Source organism: Xyrauchen texanus, chromosome 22 (genome assembly GCF_025860055.1).
Source record: "Xyrauchen texanus isolate HMW12.3.18 chromosome 22, RBS_HiC_50CHRs, whole genome shotgun sequence".
NCBI classification, from domain to species: Eukaryota; Metazoa; Chordata; class Actinopteri; order Cypriniformes; family Catostomidae; genus Xyrauchen; species Xyrauchen texanus.
In genome coordinates this window covers 6,288,592-6,312,712 of record NC_068297.1, presented here as the reverse complement: position 1 = coordinate 6,312,712, position 24,121 = coordinate 6,288,592, and the positions used below count along the sequence as shown (strand labels likewise).

Below are 24,121 nucleotides of genomic sequence, written 5' to 3'. Positions count from 1 at the left end.
ATCTGGGATGGCATGAGGGTGAATAAATGATGAGAGAATTGAAATTTATGGGTAAACTAAATTAGACAAGATATTAGAAGATATTAGGTCACACAAGATTTTCCTAAGAGAGCTGTTATTATTATTTTTTTTATCTCAGTAAAGTCAATATTTGGTCTTGAAACAATGTTATATTCAATACGTTCAAAGGGTATAGCATCAAGCACAGTCATATATTCCTTAAAAGATACTGGGAAGGAATATTTTCTAGAGAATTCAGAGTGTGTAAATAAATGACCATTGCTGTTAGTTGTGTCACCAATAAAATATATTTTTAAACCAACTGTAAAAAAATTAAAAAAAAGGATTTATTTCTGTGCTTAATGTATTTATTGTTCCAAATTAAACATCTGTGAGGGGAAAAGTTGTGCTTATACATAATCATCAATTATAGTAAGACCTGTTTATGGAAATTTGATAATTTATTGGGAAGTTTACTGACATCAAAGTTACAATTAAGAAGAAAGTCAATGCCTCCAACTTTCTTAAAAATTATATTTGGGATGTAAAACCATAATTTATCTCTTGAACGAATGTAATTTTGAATCCATTTGACTTTGAATATAATGGATGATTCAAAATCGAGTACATTTAATTGACAGGTACCTTGATTGACAGGATTACACAGGAGTTTTTTTTTATTCAAATAGTAAGGCTTATTCCTCCAAATGAAATTATATACGTTTTTATTTACCTGATTAATTAGGGATTTTGGAACCAACAAATGTGCAGTCACTGATCAAGGATAATTTCCTTAGTCAAGGCCAGCTACTTGAGATCTCGCGATAGTGTTTGAGGCGCGGGATTTGGCTGAAGCTGATGAATGCGCAGTAGTGCTTCTGCAGCGTTATGGAAATGGCGCCTGCGTTCAAGCAGCAGTACTAGTCGGGCGGTTAAAACGTTTACCCTGAGCTCACTGGAAACCAAGTCTTTTTATTGCCACACACAGGTTCATCACAACAATACGAGAGTTTATCCGCGCAAGTCAAACCCGGATTATGCTCCGGGAAAGAGTTGTCACGAGTGTCGTGTTTGAAGTATATCCAGTATTCTTGAGGGCCGTTGTCATCGGCGCGCAGGTAATAAGGTGAGCGCGATCTGACTGTCACTAATTTTTGTAACTGCCCGGTACATTATATCAGCGCATATGTGGATATTCAAATTTTCTGCGCATGAGAACATTTCCCTCGTGCGCATGACCGTTAGACAGCGTTAGCGCTTGCGGCTAGGCTAACGTGAGGGACTCATGGTAAAAATCTGCGACGACACGTCTGTTTATACGACATTTAACCCATGGTCTGTTTTTAAACACAGTTTAGTATGCGTTTGGATTAATTGGAGGTACGTTGTTGTACTTCGTCTTTTTGTTGATCCTTTGCGTGCTTTTATGTTGATATTATCAATACATAGTGGCAGCTAGCGGTGCTACTGTCGTGGGGAGATGAGAAAACTTACTAGCCAAGGCTAAACAAGTATTTAAATATGTGTTGTATGTAAACTATACGACTGACAACACCGCATTGGCCCTTTTTGTTTTTATGCATGAAAACGTGTTTGAACCGTTTGTTTGGAGAAGACCGCTAGAATTTGAATGCAATTTAATGCACCCAATCAATTGTCGTTTAAAATTTTTAACATGACAAAGAAAAACTCGAAATGGTAATGCATGATTATATATTCATCATGTTCAAATAACTGGTTTTATGTCTGTAGCTTAGGCCGCACTAAAGGCAAAACATATTTTTAAGTTCAGAGTTTTCTGGGACAAACGTATTTCTGTCACTAACAGCACAAATCCAAGAAATGTTAAGACACTCCGTTAAGTCATTGTAATTTGAGAATGTTTCTGTTGTTTTATGCGTACAATATCACGTAAATACAACATGAGGGTCTCTAGTTGTTGACAAACAATCCAGCGATTTATTTACTATCCGTATTACAAGGACACCACAATTATAAGACATTAAAAATAAATCGGAAGCTATTATGTCGATTCATCTTTTAATATAGATGAAACCTCTATATTATTTAACTCAGTCTTCACTTAAGTATCAGGTCTCTGTTTTCCCTTTTGAATCTCACGTAAGGGTGGAACATTTGGTCTACGCGGGCACATGGTTGAGTCCCATAGGCTGCATCTGTTTGCATCCCATAGGCTGCATCTGTTTGCATCCCATAGGCTGCATTCTGTTTGCATCAGATGTTCGTGCTTTTCCAGGGGGCACTATTACCTAGATTCTTCCAAAGAATGAAGAACTGTCCTTGTAGAATATATTCCCCTGCTTTAGACATTATCGTGAAGTTTAGTGTTTCATCATCTTACAGTTTATGAGTCAGATTAAGAGTGTTTTATCAAGATAGTGTTATCACCCCTTGTCCACACATTTTAAAGCTGGTAAACATAAAAACTTTGTAAACAGCCTGGTAGTATATTCTATGATGATCAAGTACCTGTTCTAAAACAATGTGTTGTATTTTTGTTTTAAGGCGTGGTTTTATGATTAGTTAACTAATTTTTGATGTCTTTTGCAGAGCTTAAAACTAAAAATATTAATCTTGAATATGTAAATCAGAATCGCTTATCGTGTTTGTCTTTTAAAATTTATTTAACAAAAATTATTTTGACTAATCCCTCCTTTTCTTTATAATTTTTGAACTGTTTAAAGTCAGAATTTTGAAGCTTATATTATAAAATGTTTCTTTGAGCCGTAAGCATGCGGTTGTCCAGCCTCTACTTACAAAAACCTAGTTTAGATCCTTTGGATCTAAAAAAAAATGGTGGCCTATATCCAAGCTACCATACCAGACACTGGAAAAGATTATTTTCACTCAACTTGCACTCAAATTAGCTTTTTGATCAGAAGAAGAGAATCAGAAGATTCTGATATATTTCAGTCTGGTTTTAGATCTGATCACAGCACAGAATCAGCTCTTGTCTTGGACTCTGATAGCTGTGTTGCCTTAGTTCTGCTGGATCATAGCGCAGCATTTGATACAATTTATAATACTATTCTTATTGAACATCTTAGGCAGCATTTTGGCATCCAATGAACTGACCTAAGCTTGTTGACCTCTTATTTGCACAATAGAACATTTTCTGTAAAAATTGGAAACTTCACGTCATCCTGAACTTCTATCACCTGTGGGGTCCCTCAAGGTTCCTTTTTGGGACCAGTGTTATTTTCATTAGGCCTATATATACACTCACCCTTGGTGCAATTTTCAGAACATATGGTATATCTAATCACTTTTATGCTGATTCACAGATGTACCTCCTTTGAAATCTGGTGATGTATCTGTTAAATCTCTTTTTGAGTGTCTGAAAGATGTAAAATGCTGGATGGACAGTAACTAATACAAGACAGAGGGATCGTATATCCCCTATTCTGTCATCATTGCACTGGTTAGCTATTCAATTTAGAATACTATATATGTCTTGCTGTAAGTTCTGCATGAACTGGCATCAGATAATTTTTCAGACTGTATTAATTTTCACAGCTCCCAGAGATCTCTTAGATCTAACAACCAGCTGCTCCTTGATATTCCCCGTTCACGCTTAAAAGTTAAAGGATTCTCCACATTCTCGGTCACTGCCCTAAGTTGTGGAATGTACTACTAAGGATGGGCACGAGTACTCTGGTGCTCGGACGTTGCAGCAATGATCGATCATGAAAACGATGATCGATTGTGATCATGCATGTGACTTCTCCCCTTATTTGAAATTCAGTGACAATTACCTGACAACTAAACACAAACGTGTCAAAGAGGGAGCTTATTTTTAATTTTGAGATTAAGTTGTGATTTTGAGGGGTACATTGATTGTCAGAGACGTCTCATAGCAACCAAACTGATATACAGAGCTGCAATGCTATCATTATGATCATCAGAAGAGAGTGTAATTAACCGTGTTTTGAACACCTGTCTTTGCAAAATGTTTGCTAAACACGTTTTTTTATAATTTAATGTAAGAACTTTGACTCGGTAATGGATATTATTTCATAAAAGTGATGTCACTGACTGTAAACCTCCCTGCCCTGGGCGGCGACATGTTTGCATGTACTCGAGTTGACAAAATGACCAAAATGCCCATCCCTATTGACTACCACCATCTATTAGAAAAACATGTTTAAACCCTGTCTAAAGACGCATTTGTTTAGTGAAGAATTTCTAGGTTTTGAACAGATGTATTTGTGCTGTTTATTGTTTTAATACATAATACAGTTTAATTTGCTTTTATAAGATATTTTTATTTTCTTGTTCTACAGCACTTTGGTACACTTATTTTTTAAGTGCTTTATAAATAAATTTGAATTGAATTATAAAACAACCATTAATACTTCTGTTAATCCACAGATTAGGTCTTCTGTTAAAAGTTGTTTAAACTGTGTTTTAGGGTTTATGGCATTGGCCATAATGGCCACAAAATTGTAAACTTTACACAGAAAAGGTTAGCAAGTGTTTTCACACTAATTATAATTTTTTATACATATATTGTTTACGTCTTGTGGCTGTACTTTTGAAACTCTGTGTATTTTAATGTTTACGGATTGACCTCATTCACTTCCATTGTTAGTGCCGAAATCAGATTTTTGCTACTTAAAAAATCAAAAAGGACGGATGTGTCAAATATTTTTTGTGATAATCAACATAATGCCACAAATGCCCTCGATTGGCTAAACTTGTATTGAATCCAGAATATTCTATAAAATCACTGTCTAAATTTTTGGCTAATAGCAAAGTGTGATATTTTTTCTTCATTTTACAACTCACTGTATTGAATATTAGAAAAAACACAAGTGTGGAAACATGTAGCAACTGCTCCAATATGAGGCGAAAATGTGGTGACAACTGCTGTTTTGTGATGGGCCTTGTGTCTGTATGATTTTCAGCATAAGTTTGTAAAAAAAAAAATTATTTGTGTTGATTTTTGTTAACATGTGTTCTCTCTTTAGTAAGCATGCATGACCTGGCAGCTCAAGTCACCAGCAGCTTACTGCGCTTCCCAGAGGTGACGACAGATGCTCTGGGCGAGGATGAAGTTACACTGGACTCTGTACTGCATGGGAAATTTACTTATGGTGAGTGTTTTACAACAATGGTATGTCATTAAGACCATTAGGCTGCATGTATGAACTGTAGTAATTTTATGACAGATGGTATTTCTTCGCTTATAAGTTCTTTCAATTTGACCACATTTATCTCACTGATTTCACTGATGTATTGGGAGCAGGGAAGAATGCATTGGCCTGGCTTGCCTGCGGGCCGCAATTGGAGGTGGTCCATGCAGTTACTGGAGAGCGTTTCTCTGCCTACCACTTCAGCGGGGTGTCTGAGCACCCACCCACTGTGTTGGCAGTACAAGACTTCTGTTGGTTGAAGCGAACAGGGCTACTTGTGGGACTGGAGGAAGCAGAAGGCAGCATGCTGTGTCTGTATGATCTTAGCATCTCCCGTGTTGTTAAGGCTGTGGTCATTCCAGGCAGGGTAAGTGTCAATATCACTATTGAGTCCTTGTAGGTAGTTGTATGGAGTTCCTTGATTTTTTTTTGTGAGCACTTGATTTAGGGCTGCCACGATTTCTCAATTTTATTTGATTACTCGATTAAAAAAATTCCGGAAGTGACGCAGTTCGCAGATGAGGGTGCACATAACACGTGGTGTCAGCTGTGTGACAACGCTTCACTTTACATTTGAAAAACAACGCAGGACTTAAAAAACATCTTTTCAGCAAGACCACTTCAGCAATGCAACAACACTTGAAAGATGACATCCAATTTTCACTATTCTGCCAGATATACACACGCAAAGCTCATCTGCATACGACTGCAGTGCTTTCAATCACAACGTGAGAGTAAAAATATTTATTTAGTAAATACTGTGAATATTGTATTCCGTTTTGCATGCAAGTGATTTTTAAAAAACAACAATCAAATCAAATGGCTTTTAAATCTCTATAAAATAGTTTAACCACGTAACTTATCCTCAAACAAGATTGGTTGGCAGATATTGTTTCTGAAAATTTTTTATAATTTATAACCATGGCCTTCTTTCCTATATTTGAGTTCTAAACTAAATCCTGTTTACGCACTAGAAGCCTTTATTTTTGTCACACATTATTCATTTGTACATATACAGTGAAAATATATATTTTTCTGCATATCCCAGCCAAGCTGCGGTCAGAGCGCAGGGTATGATATGGCAGATAGGGTCAAGGCCCTTGTTCAAGGGCTCAGCAGTGGCATCTTGAACCCCTGACCTTTTCTGTAAACCTGAGCCTTAACCACTGAGCCATCACTGCCCCCAACCATTTGTATGTCATTTAGGTAAAAGCGTCTGCTTAATGAACGTAAGTTTCTTGGGTGAACATTTCTGAAATGCCCAAGGATGTGTTTATAAAATTGATTCACACCTGTTGTTGCACAGAGAGACACTACTATGAAGGATCATGTGATTAAAAAGCACTGCTGCATTAATCCACTCTTTTTCCACAGATCACAGCCATTGAGCCACTGGTTAGCTATGGTGGGGCCAGTGCTAGCACACAGCATCTGCATCAGAGTCTGCGTTGGTTCTTCGGTGTGGCTGCTGTGGTAACCGACATCGGTCATGTTCTATTGGTTGATCTCTGTCTGGATGACCTGTCTTGTAGTCAGAGTGAATTGGAAGCCTCAGGTGAGACTGTGGCAGACTGCCTTGGTTTTTGCCTTAATGTGACTAGAGTGAAAACTTTCCTACTAAAGTAATATTATTTGAAGATCAGTCTTGACTGTAGAACAGACCTTTCCATAATCTCAAACCATTATTTTAAAATCTTCTTTGGGCTCAGACCTGGAAGTGGTCAATAAATCTCCATCTGAGATTCCACGGTTAAGAGAGGGCGGTACTCAGCAGGGAAGACACTTGTGTCTGCAGCTTAGCAGCCCCACAGGTACTGGAGTAACAGCCTTGCAGTACATACAACGCACCAACCAGCTTGCTGTGGGCTTCTCTGATGGCAACTTACAGCTCTGGAACATGAAGACGCTCAAAAAAGAGTGAGTAAAGTATCAAGGTTCTTTTAAGAGCTTTACTTTAGGACATCCTTATTGAGGGTTTCCCTGCTCTATGCTCTCTAATGTTCCTAGTGTATTTCATGGGTCAATATAGTAATGCACCAGTTTGTTTGTTTGAAACTGCCCTCTTTCTCTCTCTAGATATCACTCACAGCTGGAGGGTGGCAGAGTGCCTGTCTATGCGTTTACTTTTCAGGAGCCTGAGAATGATCCACGGAACTGCTGCTATTTGTGGGCAGTGCAGTCTGCACAGGATCAGTAAGTTAGACATCGCAAGTGCTTCTATCACTATCCAGTCATGTTTTTTTTATTTTGACTGTACACCTAACATCTAACCTTCAGATTTCCTTTTCTGTTGTTTTTGTCTTTCCAGTGAGGGGGATGTTGTTAGCCTTCATTTGTTGCAGCTGGCTTTTGGGGAGAGAAAGTGCTTGCCTTCAGGGAAAATTATTTATGAGGTAAATATTCATGCAGGATTCTTCATTCTGATAGTTTTGGTGGTATGATATGTGTTCAGTAGATGTTCAATCAACAGCATTTGTGGCATAAAATTTATTTCCACAAACAAAATATAAAAAAAGGGCACAAATTGCGGTTACTGTAATGCATTTACAATTTCAACGAAGTAAATGGGGCCAGTCCATAAATATTAAAATGCACATCTTTTCAAACATGTAGACATAAGACGTAAATGTGTGTTAACATGATTTTAGTCTGTTAAATTTGCTTGCTAACCATATCTCTGCTATGTTTTTACTCTATATTGCATCTTTGTTATGACAGCGAAACCCTGTTATTGTCTTTTGCTATACCATAACTTGCTATATGCATTTTTTTGTTTATGGACTGTCCCTTTTCACTTCCATTGTAAGTGCATTACTGTAACCTCTTAAAATGAGGGACAGGTGAAAATAATTTTCTGTGATAAACATTGTCATGAATGCTGTTGATGAAGCTTAACTTCAACCTGGAAAATTCCTTTAATATGCGTTATATACCATGTTGTTGTTAAATTCTTGTCAAATTTGTAACTTAGGGTCTGGAATATTGTGAGGAGCGTTACAGTCAGGACCTGAATGGATCATCGTTTCCTTTAAGGGCTCAGGCCATTAATACTCGTCTGATTAGTTGTCAGACCATTGAGAAGTTTCGCCACCACCCTGATCGGGATGACAGCATGAATGAAGGTACGCCTGTAGCCTTTTAACATGCTTTGTGTAGTAATTGATACTGTCAAACATTTTCTAGAATATTTAATGTTTCTATGTACTGTTCTATAATATGTAACATTTTCTTTTTTTCTCAGTGGCATCTCCTGATACAAGTGTGTCAGTTTTTAGCTGGCAAGTTAAGTCTTATGGACAAGGCCAGCCTTCAACCTTCATTGGAGTCTTTGACATTAACAGATGGTACCATGCTCAGATGCCAGACTCACTTAGGTGAGTGCACTTGCAGTAAACCATAAAAGTCAAATTCCGATTTGTTGTGAAGGGCAGGAGAATGTAGTGTTGCTGTGTCAACAAATGCTTCAAAATAACTTTAAGTCCCTCCGTGTTGGCTCATGTAAACAAGGCACAAGCCTGGTGATTTTAGGGGCCATCCTGAAGTAGTTATGTTTAACTTCTAAAGATCTCACTTGAATCTTTCTCTTCTCTCTTGCTCAGAGTGGGGGAATCCTTGAGGAACTGTCCTTATTTGGCTGTGTGGTCTCTTGACTCTGTGGTAGAGATGACCGCTCCATGTCCCCTGATGGACATTCTAGTTCATGAGCGCAGTCTTAGTAAGGGTCTGCCCTACACAAGCCCTCCACCAGAACAGTTCTTCAATCCCACCACCTACAACTTCGGTAAGTCATCCATTGAATTCTTGAATTAACTGTATGTTGATTTAATACTGGTATTTATAGGGTCCATCTGATTCCAAACATCTGTTTGATTTTCTCCTTTTCTAGATGCTAGCTGTTTGCTTAATGCTGGAATTATGCACTTTACTTGCTCTGGCTATCAAAAAGAGGTTAGATTTTAACCCTTTATTTGGTGTAAATCTTGAATACTTTTGCTCTGTGTCAGGATACGTGACATTGTTAAACATATTCAACTCTCATTCTTCACTCTCAGACCCTGAACTACTTGAAGAAAATGACACCAAGTTTGAATGAAAGCATCTCTCATGGATTCTCACGTTGCCTCATGTCTGGACTCTTGTCCTCTCACCTTGCTGATGTCCAGCCCTCCAGCCTGTCCCAGGTAACCTGTTCAACATTTTCTCACATACAAATGAACAAGAGAGATTGCTTAAGTCTTATTAGTTTTTTTTTTTTTTGTATATAGATGTGGGTGAAATCTGTTAAATGAATAGTTTACCCAAAAGTCTCTCATAATTTACTCACCCTCATGCCTTCCCAGATGTCTATGACTTTCTTCAGCGGAACACAAATGAAGATTTTTTTATTTTTTTTTGGAAGAATATTTCAGCTCTGTAGGTTCATAAAATTCAAGTGAATGGGTGCAAACCACAGCTGGCCGGAAGTGAACATTTTTTAAAGTTTTAAATATTGATCTATTTCTTACACACACACACACCTTGTGTTTTGCTTAAGAAGACATTAATCCACTGGAGTCATATTGATTATTTTTGTATTGGCAATATGTGACTTTTGTAGCTACAAAGTTCTGATTGCCATTCACTTGCATTTTGTGGACCTACAGAGCTGAAATATTCTTTCAAAAATCTTTGATTGTGTTCTGCTTAAAGTCACACACATCTGGGATTGCATGAGGGTGAGTAAATGATGAAAGAATTGTAATTTTTGGGTGAACTATTCCTTTAAGTACATGTTTTCTTGGTTCAGTATGGTTGTATGGATTATAATAACATTATAACAGGCATTATAGTGATGCATTTCTCAAGGGTTTGATTTGCATTAAGGAGGAGCAGCTTGATGCCATTTTGTGCACTGCTGTGGAGACAAGCTCACTAGGACTCATCACTGGCTGCATTAAACAATGGACCACTGAGGGTAAAGAGAAAAGAAATGCTTTTCTTAGACTTGTTTAGATTGATAACTAGTAAATGGGGTGCTAAAATGATGCACAACACATTTCTGCATACAGAGCAACCACAATCGGCTGTTAACCTGCGCTATATACTGGAGTGGGCTTGGAACAAGGTTGTGCACACTAAGGATGAGCTGGATGAAATATGTAAGTATCATTCACATTCTCCCCTTAAACTTGACTTTATTCTGAGCATGGTTTCATTGTGAATTTAAAGGAATAGTTCAACCAAAAATTATATTTCCCTTATCATTAACTCACCTTTATTCCATCTCAAACTCATATGACTTTAATCTGTGGAACACAAAGATATTTTGATAGAGATATGACGAGAGGGTGTATATGCTGTACATGTGCTCTGTGTATGAGTCATGTGTGAGGAAGTATAATCAATCTTCAAATCATGATTGTGCCTTGGAGACTGCAGATCTCCAAGGCAAAAAGGAAAAGGAGTTACATTTTGGTCTGTTCTCACCTAATTCTGATTGTATTGTTTCGGAAGACATGGATTAAACTACTTGTTTGATGGATTACCTTTGTTGCATTTGTTCTTTTTGGAGTGCAAAAGTGTTTTTTGCTCATTGATGTGCAATGTATGGATACTATATATTCACAACATAACTAATAAAACGTCGTTGTTTGTTCTGCTGAAAAAATTCTTACAAATTTTAGACTGCTTAAAGGGGAGTACATTTCTGATCATGGTTATTTTCTCTATCCAGGTGCTCCACTCTTTGACAGCTCCACAAACTTTACAGATCCTCAGACACTGCAGCTGATACAGCACAGTCAGCGCTTGCTGGCAAACCTCAGCACCATCTTCCACTGTTTGCTTAATGAGGCTCAGGAGCTCACACAAAATGGTAACAGTACACTAACACATAATACTGTTCTGTGTTTGTTGAATATTTCAATTGGTGCATCTCAATCAGCTTCCTAGTTCAGGAGTCAGGGCACTGATCAGGGAGTCTCAATCTCAAAATTGTTCCAGTGCACTGAAATGTTCGCTGCCTAAAAAAACAAAAAAAACAAAATGCGCTGTTAAAATCCAGGGAGCATCATTACACGCTATGTTCCCTTACCGGAAACTGTCATTTCTTATGAAGTCTCAAGTCGTTAGATGAAGAGCACAAGTGTAAAACTCTTTAAAAGAGATGTTGTTTGTAATGTCTTTCATTCATTATTACCATGAAAGTGAAACAATCTTTTAAAAATTTGAGTTGTGTAAAATACCTTCGTAAATAAATATTTTTATTTCTTTGACATTTAATAGGGCAACTCTGCAACTAACGATTATTTTGAAAATCGAATATTCTGCGATTAGTGCAATTATTCAGCTTGTGCCTCGACTTAAAAGGTTGTATTTAATGCGCTAACTAACAATAAAGAGCACAAAATCATCTTTTAAAAATACCTCTAAATGGCATTCACTGAATTAAAGGGAAAAAAAAGTTTAAGTTTAATTCAGTTAAGAAATTCACTGCAAAAGTCCTATTGTTATCAAGTGTTTTTGTCTTGTTTTCCATTTGAAATTGTCTAAAAATCCTTAAAACAAGATAGATTTACTTGAGAAGCAACATATAAGATAGTTAGACTTGCTTAAAGAGAATGTATCATGTGTCTGTGTTTTGTATATACGTGTATTTTTGTTCCACTTGGTTATACTTCTGCGAGTGCAGTAAAGACAAAATATACTTGTATTCTAGATCTATTCTCTAAAACAAAGTCTAAATATCTTATATGCTGCATAGGTGAATACATTTTTTTGTATTCATTCCCCAATTTGGAATTCCCAATGCACTCCTAAGTCCTTGTGGTGGCGTAGTGACTCATCTCAATCCGGGTGGTGGAGGACGAATCTCAGTTGCCTCTCAATCCGCATGCCCCACCGAGAGCGAGAACCACATTATAACGACCACGAGGAGGTTAACCCAACGTGACTGTAGCAACCGGGCAAATTGGTCACTCCGCATGCCCTGAATTCGAACTTGCGACTCCAGGTGTGGTAGACAACGTCTTTACTTGCTGAGCTACCCAGGCCCTCCAAGCGCTCTCTTATTAATAAAGCTGCATATTACCAGTTTTCGTCACGATAACAAATGCATAGTGACCTATTATGATTAAAAAAGTTGCTATAATCTATCTGCGCGCATGCTCGAGGGATGAGCATCCCCATGACAGAGTGTGCCTCAGCCGGGTACAGTTTTGATTTCTCCCCCTTAGATTGGGACATTTGTGCAACTAGCAGAAGAGGTGCTGACCGCACAGAGAAATGCCAGTTTTGGAGTTTGTAGTTGTTTACGTGATCTGCTTCCATATTATTTGAACTTTAATAAAGTTATAATGCATTAGAGAACTGCATTTAGGTTGTAATGCCAGGGAGTTTCCTTTAAAGATGCTCGACATGCAAGTTTTGCTTCAGTGGACTGGCAGCTCCAGCTCTGTTTATTTCATAATGAGAGTGCTTATGTATGTATTTATTTATTTTGAATTTTTGCATTATAATTCCCTCATACTTTGCGATCTACATCATCTGAAGCCATTTGGAAAGTTTAGAGTGCTTCTGGACTGTGAGCTGTGTTTTCTTCCTCTCCTAAGTTGCTGCTCTCACGCGTCATCTTTAGAGTTTTATCGTAAATAATTTTTTGTTGTTTAATAACGTCGAATAATTTCAGCCCTTGTCATTTATCTGTTCTAACACTGTACGTTTGAATAATTTCAACAAAAATTAAGGATGGTGTTTTTTTTATACAGCGATGGTGCTTTAACAGCTGTGCCGCAATACGGGAGCTCGATAAAGTGTTGCGATTGACTTAAGTCACAAGTGTCCAATGTTTAGTGAATGGACACCCTTTTGCCAGTGCCCAAATTTGTGTTCACGAGATCCTGATTCAGGACATGGAGAGCTAGAGAGCTGATTGAGACACAGGTACTGTTATTGATATGGTCTTTTCAAACACTAAAATTACTTTTGAATTTTGCGTGTGTTTATCTCCAGGATTGATTGGACTCATGAACAAATGCATGGTGTCTATTTTGATCTCCCAGTACTCTCAAGTGGTTCTGTGGTTTTGTCGAACGGGTCTTCTTCCAGAGGCCTCTGGTATGACCATGTCCAATGCTTAACTCAGACTTGTGATTTAAACATTTGTGTAATTGCATATGTTAAACTGTTTTTCTGTTTAATAGATGATGTACTGCAAATATCAAGGCCCTTTTATAGTTATTCAATTATAAAGAATTACTACATCGGCCAAAGGGAAGAGTTACAGAGACTTGCCAAGTAAGTTGCTGATATTCCAAATTGCATTTTGATAAGTTAATGAATGACCCCATGTCTTTCATATAGCCATATCTTTTGCTCTGTTGGAGTCGTAGCTAAGTGGTTAGTGCATTTGCTGCAGGCTCGTTTTTCTTAGGTGGGTGATGCATGTTCAAGTTTGGCCTGTGACATATCCCAATTTCATTCACTCTTTCTATTCCCAGCAATTTCTTGTCTGTTATATCTTTCCTCTAAGATATAAGGCAAAAGCCCAAATAAATCTTATTCCTTCTGTAGGGACAAGTGGTGTGCAGACTGCCTCATGATTGATGGCCTCGTTAGTCAATGTGGGGAACGTCTTGCTGAACTCTGGAAAAGGGACCAGGGTGGAACAGGACAGTATCCTCCCCCATCACTTCATGTCAGTAAAAGCAGAACAGAAAAAATATATTTAAAAGAACACTGCCTTCCTCAAATTTGCTTAATTTATTTGTGCTCTTGTACACCAAACTTAACAGGCCTTGCTGGATATTTACCTCCTGGAAAACATTGAAGAATCTGCCAAACATGCCATTGTATCCTCTCTTAACGATCCCTATTGCATCAATGCTATATTATATTTGAATATGCTTGTCATAAATATTGTGCTCTTTGTCATCAGTCAATAAAGATTATTCCTTGACTCCGCCTTTTAGGTTATTTATTTGCTACTGGATGTGATGTACTCGTTTCCTAATAAAAGTGGGGCATCAGTGGAGTCTTTTCCCACAGCGTTTGCCATTCCCATTGGTTTAGTGAAACTGGTACAAGGACTGTGGTTGCTGGATCATCATGATCATGAGGTAAATTGTGGTTTGCAAGTTTTATTGAAGACAATATTTTATTTAGATTTATTTGTATTATAAGATATAGCGATTTAATACAAGGCATTGGAAGTTGGAATATTATTTGAAAACAAAACTGCTATAGTGTATTTGTGTTATGTACATAATTCTTTATGTAGGACTTGTGGTTTTCTCCACCAGAGATCTTTGGAGCTGCTATTACACCCAGCCACCAGTCACTCTCTTTGGAGCTGGCAACATGAGCGTGTCCTACAGGCTTTGATGTGTCAGCAGAAGCAAAGCATTGCCCTTCGTTACTTGCATGTGATGAAGCCTCCCCTGTGCACTACCAACCAAGCCAAGCTGTGCCTTTCTGTTCTACTCTGTAACAGGTAGAAATACATTACTTCTGGGCTATATTAGATACTGTTGGGACAGATGGGGCATGCCATGTAACTTAATCAATAGTTTCATCATTATTTTAAGATGTCAGATTTCTTGGGCTCATTTGCAGTTGTGAGTCTCCTTAATTTGGTCTATGTTGGCAAACAGATGCATTGTGGAGGCCTGGGCATTGTTAAGGCAGCACTGTAATAAGTTGAACATGGAGGAGGTGATGAGGTTTCTCTTTGAGACCTGTCAGGAGCTGGGTCTGATGAAAGAGCTTCTGAAGCTGCCCCTTGGACTGGCTGAGCAGGTGAAATTTGGAATTTTGTTTTAAAGGAACACTAGAGTGCATATTTTATCATAATTATTGTTCTAGTGTGGGATATACATCATCCGTCAAGCATTTTGTTTTCTAAATGGATCTGTGCAGGAGTACTTGGAACGGTTTCTTCAAAGCACTGGAGGTTTTCAGAATCGGGAGATGCTTATGGTCCACTACCTCCAGCAGGCAAATTATGTGCCTGCCCTGCAACTCAACCAGACCCTCAAATTGAACCTTGCAGTATGTTTAGTTCCATTTTATACTCAATTTTGACTTATTTTATTGTTTAGGGGGACAAAATTATAGTTTACAGAACTGTTACTCTTATTTTGTATGATTCAGACTGATCAAGATCCTAAAATGAAGGAAAGATCAAACACAAGGAACTCCATCCTAAATCAGTATGGTAAAGTTCTTCCTCGAGTTCAACGGAAACTAGCCATTGAACGAGCAAAACCCTACCAACACCCTACTACAATCCACAGAGAAGGTAGCCTGTAATGGTCATACTAACTGGGACACAAATAAGTCTGGTCATCAATCTGGTTTGTGTTCTCTTGATTTGGCTTGTAATGTATTCTATCTCACCCCTAGTTAAAAGACCCCAGCCTCTGTCCACTGTAGCTAAACGTTCAGCTTCTGAAAATGTAATGACCAGAGCAGCCTTTATCAATAATGTTCTCTCAAAGATCGAAGAAGTGTGGGTTGGCAAGAACCCCACTCCAGAGTCATCCCATTACAAAAGGTATTCACTTTTTTCTGGCCTTCATTTTGTCTTTAGACTGCTTTTTAAATCTTGCTCTCACCGGATGTTTTGGTGTTTATTTCCTTTTCAGCCCCAAAGAGTCAGAGGTACAAGGGCTTAGCCTGCATCCTGCTTCTCCAAATCTACCCGAGCCCTTTGTGGGAACACCCATCAACATGTTAACCAAGAGGATGTCCAGGTAAAACACTCATAAAACTATATTAGTGCTTTGTAGATATACTAAATGTGTTAGTGCAATGTAACTGTCTTGTGATAAACTTTAGTAACATAACACTTGGTTAATCACCAGGCTTCTGGATTTGGTCGTTCAGCCATCTTCCCAAAGTTCTCCAGAGAGTTCTAATTTGCCGGGAACACCTTCAAGGCCCATTACCTCGTGGGCTGGCCCAAAGAGCATCAGCAAAGCACCTGAGCTCAATCTGCTACAAACTCCACAAGTGGTTAAGGTGAGACACCCTTCTTAATGAAAGTTACTGAAGTCACTCCGATTCAAAGCGTTTAACCCTCACCATGGTGAACAAATTATGTATAGGTTTATATCTATTCCATACATAGTTGTTTTGATCCATTGGTGTTTTGTGTGTTTTAAAACATGAATGTACTCTTAAAAACACCTTGGAATTTCTTTAGAGAGCTCGAGCCTTGGCATCAGGCCCGGTTTTCTCAGCCTTCACCCCACAGTCTATTCTGAGGAGCAGTCTACGTCCCACTCCTGTGGCCACACCCTCTGCCTCTCCAGGTCGGTCTATCACTCCCCCTCTCCGCACCAAAGAGAGTCGTATTACCTTCATAGAGGCTGATTCTCCTGAACCTCCCAAGGGTTCTGTCCACTGGAACACTGGGGTAAGACTGTGTGTGAAGTTTCGATTTATAGGTCTATCCAACAAGAGTGTAGAAGATTTCATTTTGAGCTGAATTGCCATTGCCAGAAGAGATTTATGGAGAAATCTTTGCAATTGTAACGTGGTTGTGATACTTTTTTTTTTCAGGTGTCTATTAGCAGAGAGAGCAATACACCTAAGAGATCTTCCCCACCTCCCAAAGCAAACATCGAGGCCTGGAGTGAACATTCAGATGTGGAAGATGATGAGATAGAACTAAGTAGGACCAGCATGCCCTCACTGGAAGAGAGAGAGAACGCTAATGTAGAATCTGATAATGGATCTTCTGCTAAAGATACCCCTGCAGTGGTGTCCAAACCAGTGCTTCCCACTCTTGTGCGACGGCCTAGTCTTAGGCAAGAAACAAGTCTTGTCTCCAATCAGTCTGATAGCATTCTTGAGTTCCATGATGCTCCTGAGGATCTTCTGGATGCACCAAAAGAAAATCAAGTGGACGACAACGTGAATTGTGAGGTTACTGTAAGACTTTCTAACACTTCACAGGAAGATTTATCCCCAGTAGAAGATGGCACTACAGCAGAGTTGCCCTCTGTTGCTCTGCCTGAGAAAAAACAGAATACAGTAGAGAACAGGACTGACCAAATTGTTTTCAGTGACAAAAGCCCATCAGAGACACAGCAAGCTCAGCAACAGAGTCTTGAGCTTAAGGTGCATGTTAGTGTTGAGAATGATCTCACAAAGGAAGTGACAGTGGAGCAGTGTGAGAAAACATCAGAGGCTCCGGTTCTCAAGCTGAATGTCATGGAACCAGCACTTGTACTTCCAATTGAGAGGCCAAGTGTAGAATCTTTGGTTAAGGTTTCAGAACATTCTGAAGTCCAGGAACCAACTGAAGCTGAAGAATCAGTTAATGAGTCCTCCATCTTTGATGAAGCTATCGTTCTTCCGGCTGATGAGCCTGCAAACCAGATGTCAGATGAAGAAAATGCTGCTCTTGACACTATTGAAGAACCAGTTGTTACCAAGGAATCCAGTGAGGCCTCTGTTTTGTCCAAGCTTCCATCAGTTGAGTTGGTCAACCATGAACCTGTGGCTGATGCTCCACTTCATGCACTTATTACTGGTGAACATAAGAACAATGAGGAATGTAAAGAGGAGTCAATGGAAACCACAGGTGAGAGCTTGCAAGATGTAGGACAACCAAATACTAGTACAAGGAACATACATTTTCTTATTCCTGACAATGTCAGCTAAGTATATAGGGCAGCAGAATTATAAAAAAAAAAATGCCTAATGATGCCTAAATATTTAACATGTGTCACAGATGTAATTACTTCACCGTTAATTAAAATATCAGGATTAACTGAATTATTAGTCCTTGCTGTAAAATACATGCAAACTGTTTTACTTAGATTATGGGTCAAACATGAATTTGCCAGCCAATCCGACACCTTACTCATCGAAGCTGTCAGTTTGGCTGCAGCGTGTTCTTTAGATCTTGCGTGGGTAAAAATCACAGTGTCATCAGCATACATTTGGATGTTAACATCTGGACATGCTTTAGGGAGATTATTTATATATATACAGAATAAAAGAGGTCCTAAAATAGACCCTTGAGGGACCCCTGAAATACAGTTTGCAAATGAGGAACACTTATCACCCACTCTTGTACACCGTTTTCTGTTTTTCAAATAGGATTCCATCCAGGTCATGGTATTAATGGATAAATTAAATTTAGAAAGTTTCGATAGTAAAACGTTGTGATTAACGGTATCAAATGCCTTCTTAAAATCTAAAAACACAGCTATCAATTTGACTTTTGATTTGTTCCACAAAAAACAATTTGCTGTTTCTGTCGAGTGATGCTTTCGGAAGCAAAACTGCATTGGGTGCAAAGTAAATTCACCTTCATTTAGATGAGAGACTAGCCTGTTAAGTTTGGTGTACAAGAGCACAAATAAATTAAGCAAATTTGAGGAAGGCAGTGTTCTTTTAAATATATTTTTCCTTTTCTGTAATTTTAGAAATTATTGGAAGTATACTAATAGGTCTATAATTTGATTTGATTGTTCTATCACCTGTTTTTAAAATTGGGGTCACTACTGCAGCCTTCCAGGATGAGGGAAAATCTGAGTTTGTTATTACAGCTGCCCCAATTAACTAATCGTGATGTGTCAATTACAGCACTCCATTTACGTCTACTCTCAGTGCGTCAAAATGTACAATTGCTCAACACCTAATGTAAATTCTTTTAATAAAAATGAATAATTGCAATGACAATAGCAAGGAAAATAATTGACAATTATAATTTGTCATCATGCAGCCATTTATAGTATGGTAGTTTTTGCCTTTGATGATGGGTAGTTGTCAGAGTTAAAATTTGAGTTTTTATTAAAGAAATAATTTCAGATGGGGGACCGTTTTATGTTAATTCAAATTTAAACTGTCAAATGGATTTGTATTCTAGATTTGGATGCGTTTGTGGAACAGCATTTGTTTGGACCAGATCTTTCCCCACCCTTGACCCGGTCCAGTATTAGAGAAGCCTCAGATGCATCACTGAACAGGTACACTGCCTCCCTTTATTTTATTTTTATTTATTTTATTTTAAATAGCATTTAATGCTATTTTCTTGTTTATGACATTTTGTTTTTGCTCAATACATCATATAGTGAACCAGTTTTTGACATCAAGGAAGTTCAACCTGATCCTGAGAATGCAACAAATCTGAAAACGCAGACATCTGTCACCTCATCAGAACCTGCATCTTCAGAGTCCAGATGTAAGTCTCTCTCATTTTTTTTTAGGTGAAGGTTGAAAAACATGGAAAAATGACAAACCTTCAAAATTCTTAATTTAGCTGTAGTGACCTTGAATGACAGCTCATCGCTCACAAGTGCTGAATCTGAGGAAGAGTCAGAGGATGAAGAGGAGACTGGAGATGAGAACTTGGAGGACTCTGGTAGTGAGGTTGAGATCATAGAGGAAGTGAAGGGTAATAGTAGGAATAGCCATAAGCCTGCTCCTGCCCTTTACTTGGAGGAACTCCCAGCACATGAGCAGTACCTTCAAGAAGAAGCCTGTGCCGTGCTCTCGCTGGTCACTCCTGAGACACAGTTGAAAGTGAGTGCATTCATTTTCTTATAACTTTATCTAATTTAGTGTGCTTTGCCTCTTACACTAGCTCTTAACATTATTGCGGTTGCAACTGGAATGTACAAAATGCACAAAATCAGATGAACATAGATGATGTTGTGCCTGGTTAGGATACAGTGTTAGTTCCAGTAATCATGATTTTTAAGCATGATGTTGTTTATGGACTCAGGCTCTCATTCTGAATTTTTACTTTGCAGGTTGTAGACAGTGACATGCTAGAGGAAGGTGAAGTGCTAATGGTTGGCCTGGGCCCTGCAGATCTAGATGAGGAAGATGCAGTATGTTATACTCCGCTAAAGCCATCCACCACTCTCTTGGTGCCTGTAGAGCTGGCTGAGCAGTATAAGCATCTTATAGATGGAGGAACTTCACAGACCCTCGACAGTGAGGGTCCAGGAGACTCTGGTGGCTTTACGCTCATGTTGGAGCCAGATGTGGAGGAGCTGCCTATAATTTCAGAGTTGGACCCCAATAATCAATTGCTTTCTCTACATGAGCAAAAACAACCTCTGGACATGGAGAATCAGCTTACAACTAACTCCGAGGTTGTCATTTTGGAACATACTGTTTATGTTCCAGACAACACATTAGAACAAGAAAAAGTCTTTGTGTCGGACCTTGAACCCGTTTTCATTGGTGCTCCTGAAACTGGTGAGCAACCAGACAAACCAGCTGAGGTGCACCCTGAACAGAGGGTGGAACCAGCATCCACACCAGAATCTGCACCTTCTCTTAAAGAGACAGAAGGACTGGCCAATGCTGATATACTAGATTGTGGTCCTTCTGAGATCCAGGAAGAATTACATGCCCCTCTTCATAGGGAAGTATTGGCGTCTTCTCTGCCAGAGAATGACTTGCCCCCAGAAAAGCCTTTATTAAAAGCAAATGAGGATTCAAAATTGGATGCAGTGATGTTGTCTATGGCTAAAGATAATGTAATGGAGTCTAACCGAGTGGGCAATGCCCCCTCATTGAGTGGAGAAGTTGAACTTCCCACAACAAAAGAGGTGGCAAGACCAAAGTCTCCAGGAAGATCTAGGTCCCCTGCAAGATCTAAAGTACAAAGATCTAAAAAAGATGGAGAGGAAGTTTTAGAGAACTTCAAAGAGTTGCCACGTAGCCCATCACGTAGTACAAGGAAAACTGTTACGTTTCCTGGACCCAACCTTGATGCAGTTAAAGATCTCACTGAGGAGGAGCAAATGGATTCTCAGGTACCTTCTACACCAAGACGTGTTACAAGGAGTTGCAAGCAACTACAGGACTGTGAAGTTCCTGTTACACCCAGAAGAAGCACAAGAAAAGCAGATCCAGATCAGAGAGATAACAATAATGACCACGATATGCCTTCTGCAAAAATATCAAAGCCTTCAAGTCCAGCACGAAAAACCTTGCAGAAAGCCACACCTAGGAAAGGATCCCGAAGAACCAGGAACACAACAATGGATGAAGATGATGAGGCCCTGTTTATGGACCTGCCTCCAAATGACTATTCAGAACTACAGGCCAGACAGAGCACTAGAAAAGTACAAGCAATCATCGTTGAAGTTCAAGAGACCCATCAAGAAGTCCCAGTTGAGAGGGCCCAGTCTGCCAAAGTAAGTAGCAGTCCTAGTAGGGCTACACGCAAGTCCACCAGAGGGCTTGCGTTAGAAAGTTTCTCACAGGATACTCAGGAAGATACTGCTTCTATAACTCAAACCCTAAAAACTCCTACAAGGAGCAGGAGAAAGACTGTGGATAGCACTATGGAGAAAGCTAACAATGCCACCTTTGTTATTAATGATGAACAACTTCAAAGTGTTTCAAGACGACTAACCAGAAGCCGACACTGGAATCAAATAGAGGGTCCTGGCAAAGAGAGAAAAGTCTTGATTCCTCTCGAATTGGAGTCTAAAGTTCCCCTGGCTGATGCTTTTGCAGATCAATTCAAAGGCAAGGAGAGTCTTCCGGTTGTAACTGAAATAGTACGTGCCAAGAGAAGAACCACTAGATCTGCAGCACCTGCAGAATCACTGAATGGAACTCAGAATGCAGTCAATGAAGATTCAAAGATGTTGATATCCGATGAAATGCAAGAATCTGCAAGCAAGTCACTTGCAAGTGCTGGACGTACACGAGCAAGCAAGGTGTCAAAACGCTTAGATGAACAAAAATCTTCATCTGTTAGTGATACAGGCTCTTCCACAGCTGACCTGAAAAGAACAAAAGGTAGCAGCAGTTATGTCAGTCAATAATGTAATGCCTCTTTGGACAGTTATTTCCACTTTCCACAGCTTTATTTTTCCCTTATTCCCAATGTATCTACTATCATTTCTTTTTAGTGAGGAGAAAAGGAACTGTTGTGCAAAATGAAACAGAAGTGCCAGAGATTTTGACCCCTCTTGTGCCTATAACGCAAAGCTCAGAAGATGCAACTGGTTCTCATTCCAAAGAGGTAAGAAGATCTCCCATCATGTTCTGTACCAGGTTCATTATATCTCTTTTTAAAGAGTCAAAAGAGGCGAATAACTTTAAAATGATCGATTATACGTAGGTGATGGATTAGATGCAGGGCACTTCATGAGGTCTTATTTGTCACAGGACAACGGCCCAGTGGTAGATGATGTTGCAGTGGAAACTGAGGCTGTCAAACCCAGAAGGAAGAGAACAACCAGGTGAACTTTACGTTTTACATAGTCCAATTGAAATTGTCATACATTGTCTCTAGTTTCAATGTCATGTCCTGTTTAATGAATATGTTTGATCTGTTGTCTGTTTAACAGGGCAAAAGCTGCCCCAGAACCCCCACCACCAGTTGAGATCAGCTTTCTCTCTCCAATGACCAGTCCAGTCAAACCAGTTGCTATAACCAAACAAAGAACTGTTAAAAAGGAAACACCCTCACTGAGGATGAACCTACGCCGTAAACGCATGATGGATGCCATTTTTCCCAAACCCATTACACAGAGGAAGAAACTTTGATTGTGAATTTGGACTTTTCTCCCAATGCACTGAATGACTTGTCTCCCAATGCGCTCTCCCTATTTCTTAAGAACTCTGCAACTTGCTGCTTTGTAACTAAGATAATCAATGAATAATGTTTGGAATAAATAAACATAAATTTGGAATACATTTAATATAAATTATGATGTTTGCAGTAAGGAGCGCTGAAGGACTTGAGCACCAAAAAAGATGGCTTAGTTTTTAAATGGGTTTCTATTAATTGATGCAAATGTAAATAGCCTTTTAGCTATGTTATAAATAAAATGTGATAATTATTTTGTTACTTAATTTTGTTTATAAAAAGGACTGCAACAAATGTAAAGCCAGAGAATACAAATGTTTATTGTTATACCACTTGGGTGATGTAATTCATAAAGATTAATACCTTACACTGGTAAAGAGTGTGAATAAGATTGTCCATGTTATATGGATGGACTTTGTTTTGATTATGACACTTGGTCTCCTCTATCTTGAGGTCTTAAGGTGGAGAACACTTCAATTTGTTTGTACATTGTAGACAATAACATTATGCATCAGTTTTATTTTGAAGAGCATTCTGAAGTTGTTTGTAATGCCCATTTGCTTTTAAATACAGAACAAGTTTGCAATTCTGCAGCATTTTACTTATTCACAAAGCTGCTGATTGAACCATACCTAAAATAAATTGTATGTCCATTTTGCTGCAATATATGTCCCAGTTGTATCTGTGTACAGCTTTCAATTACCACAGGAAAACAAAATCATTGTGTGCTTAAAAAGGGGGTTGCAGCATTTACGTATTTCTATTGATCATGGTATAAATAATGGAGGGGTTCTACTTGCTTGTTTTGGTTACAGGCATTAAACAAAAACTGAAAGTTGATGGTTTTGCTCTCCAGCTTTTGAAAAATGTCTATCCATCTCACAGCCGTCTTGTTCATGATCCAGTGATGCGGCGAGTGACGCATCACTGGATCGTGGGAGGCGGGTGCACTAACAAGGAGGCTAAATGCTACTAGTCAGTCATTAGTGCACCTCTTGAGGTCAGCAGAGCGAGGTTTATACACATTGCACAGCTATCTATCAGCTGGCCACTGTTACACAAGCCCACTCATCAAAGAGGGTGGTTTCGTCAATCAAACGGAGAGCTGGGATTCTTGAGTAGAAGTGTTCAAGGATGCTCTGAATGTCTTTCCACTCTAGGATGTCTCTCAGTAGGGCCCACTCATGTTTTTCTGTGTAAATGCCAAGGCTAGGCCTAACCCAAGGGTATGCTGGGCTACTACTGTGAAATGGAAATATTGTAAGAACATGTGTTTAGGCCTGTTTAGGCTACAGAAACCAGAGGATCCGATTTAAGCTCTTCACTTTCACTGTTCACCCTTCATCAGGATTTGAAACAGCTGAGAAATTCCAATGCAGAGTTGAAGAAATAAAATAGTTTTTTAAAG

General features: G+C 38.9%; 1 protein-coding gene across 4 annotated transcripts; it reads left to right on the top strand.

The window, feature by feature from the left end:
• The first annotated feature begins 896 nt into the window (after nucleotides 1-896).
• Nucleotides 897-23,480, top strand: LOC127662129 (protein ELYS-like). 4 transcript variants are annotated; one of them, XR_007972856.1, is made up of 36 exons: nucleotides 897-1,126; nucleotides 4,992-5,117; nucleotides 5,270-5,523; nucleotides 6,531-6,711; nucleotides 6,866-7,073; nucleotides 7,233-7,349; nucleotides 7,465-7,549; nucleotides 8,128-8,278; nucleotides 8,398-8,530; nucleotides 8,756-8,937; nucleotides 9,043-9,104; nucleotides 9,209-9,337; nucleotides 10,020-10,110; nucleotides 10,205-10,294; nucleotides 10,870-11,010; nucleotides 13,146-13,250; nucleotides 13,337-13,430; nucleotides 13,707-13,830; nucleotides 13,928-13,984; nucleotides 14,105-14,251; nucleotides 14,435-14,625; nucleotides 14,786-14,930; nucleotides 15,051-15,182; nucleotides 15,285-15,432; nucleotides 15,537-15,687; nucleotides 15,779-15,886; nucleotides 15,998-16,154; nucleotides 16,339-16,551; nucleotides 16,698-17,724; nucleotides 19,018-19,117; nucleotides 19,223-19,332; nucleotides 19,411-19,673; nucleotides 19,904-21,917; nucleotides 22,031-22,143; nucleotides 22,243-22,363; nucleotides 22,472-22,497. XR_007972856.1 is itself a non-coding variant. In XM_052153164.1 (36 exons), exons 2-36 carry the CDS (start codon nucleotides 4,997-4,999, stop codon nucleotides 22,668-22,670), a joined length of 7,617 nt encoding a protein of 2,538 aa, XP_052009124.1. In that variant the 5' UTR covers nucleotides 897-1,118; nucleotides 4,992-4,996; the 3' UTR covers nucleotides 22,671-23,480. The 4 variants fall into 4 exon arrangements, 3 of the variants coding, with proteins under 3 accessions (XP_052009124.1, XP_052009121.1, XP_052009123.1); XM_052153164.1 differs by having other exon boundaries at nucleotides 897-1,118; nucleotides 22,290-22,363; nucleotides 22,472-23,480; XM_052153161.1 differs by having other exon boundaries at nucleotides 22,290-22,363; nucleotides 22,472-23,480.
• Nucleotides 23,481-24,121: the final 641 nt, after the last annotated feature.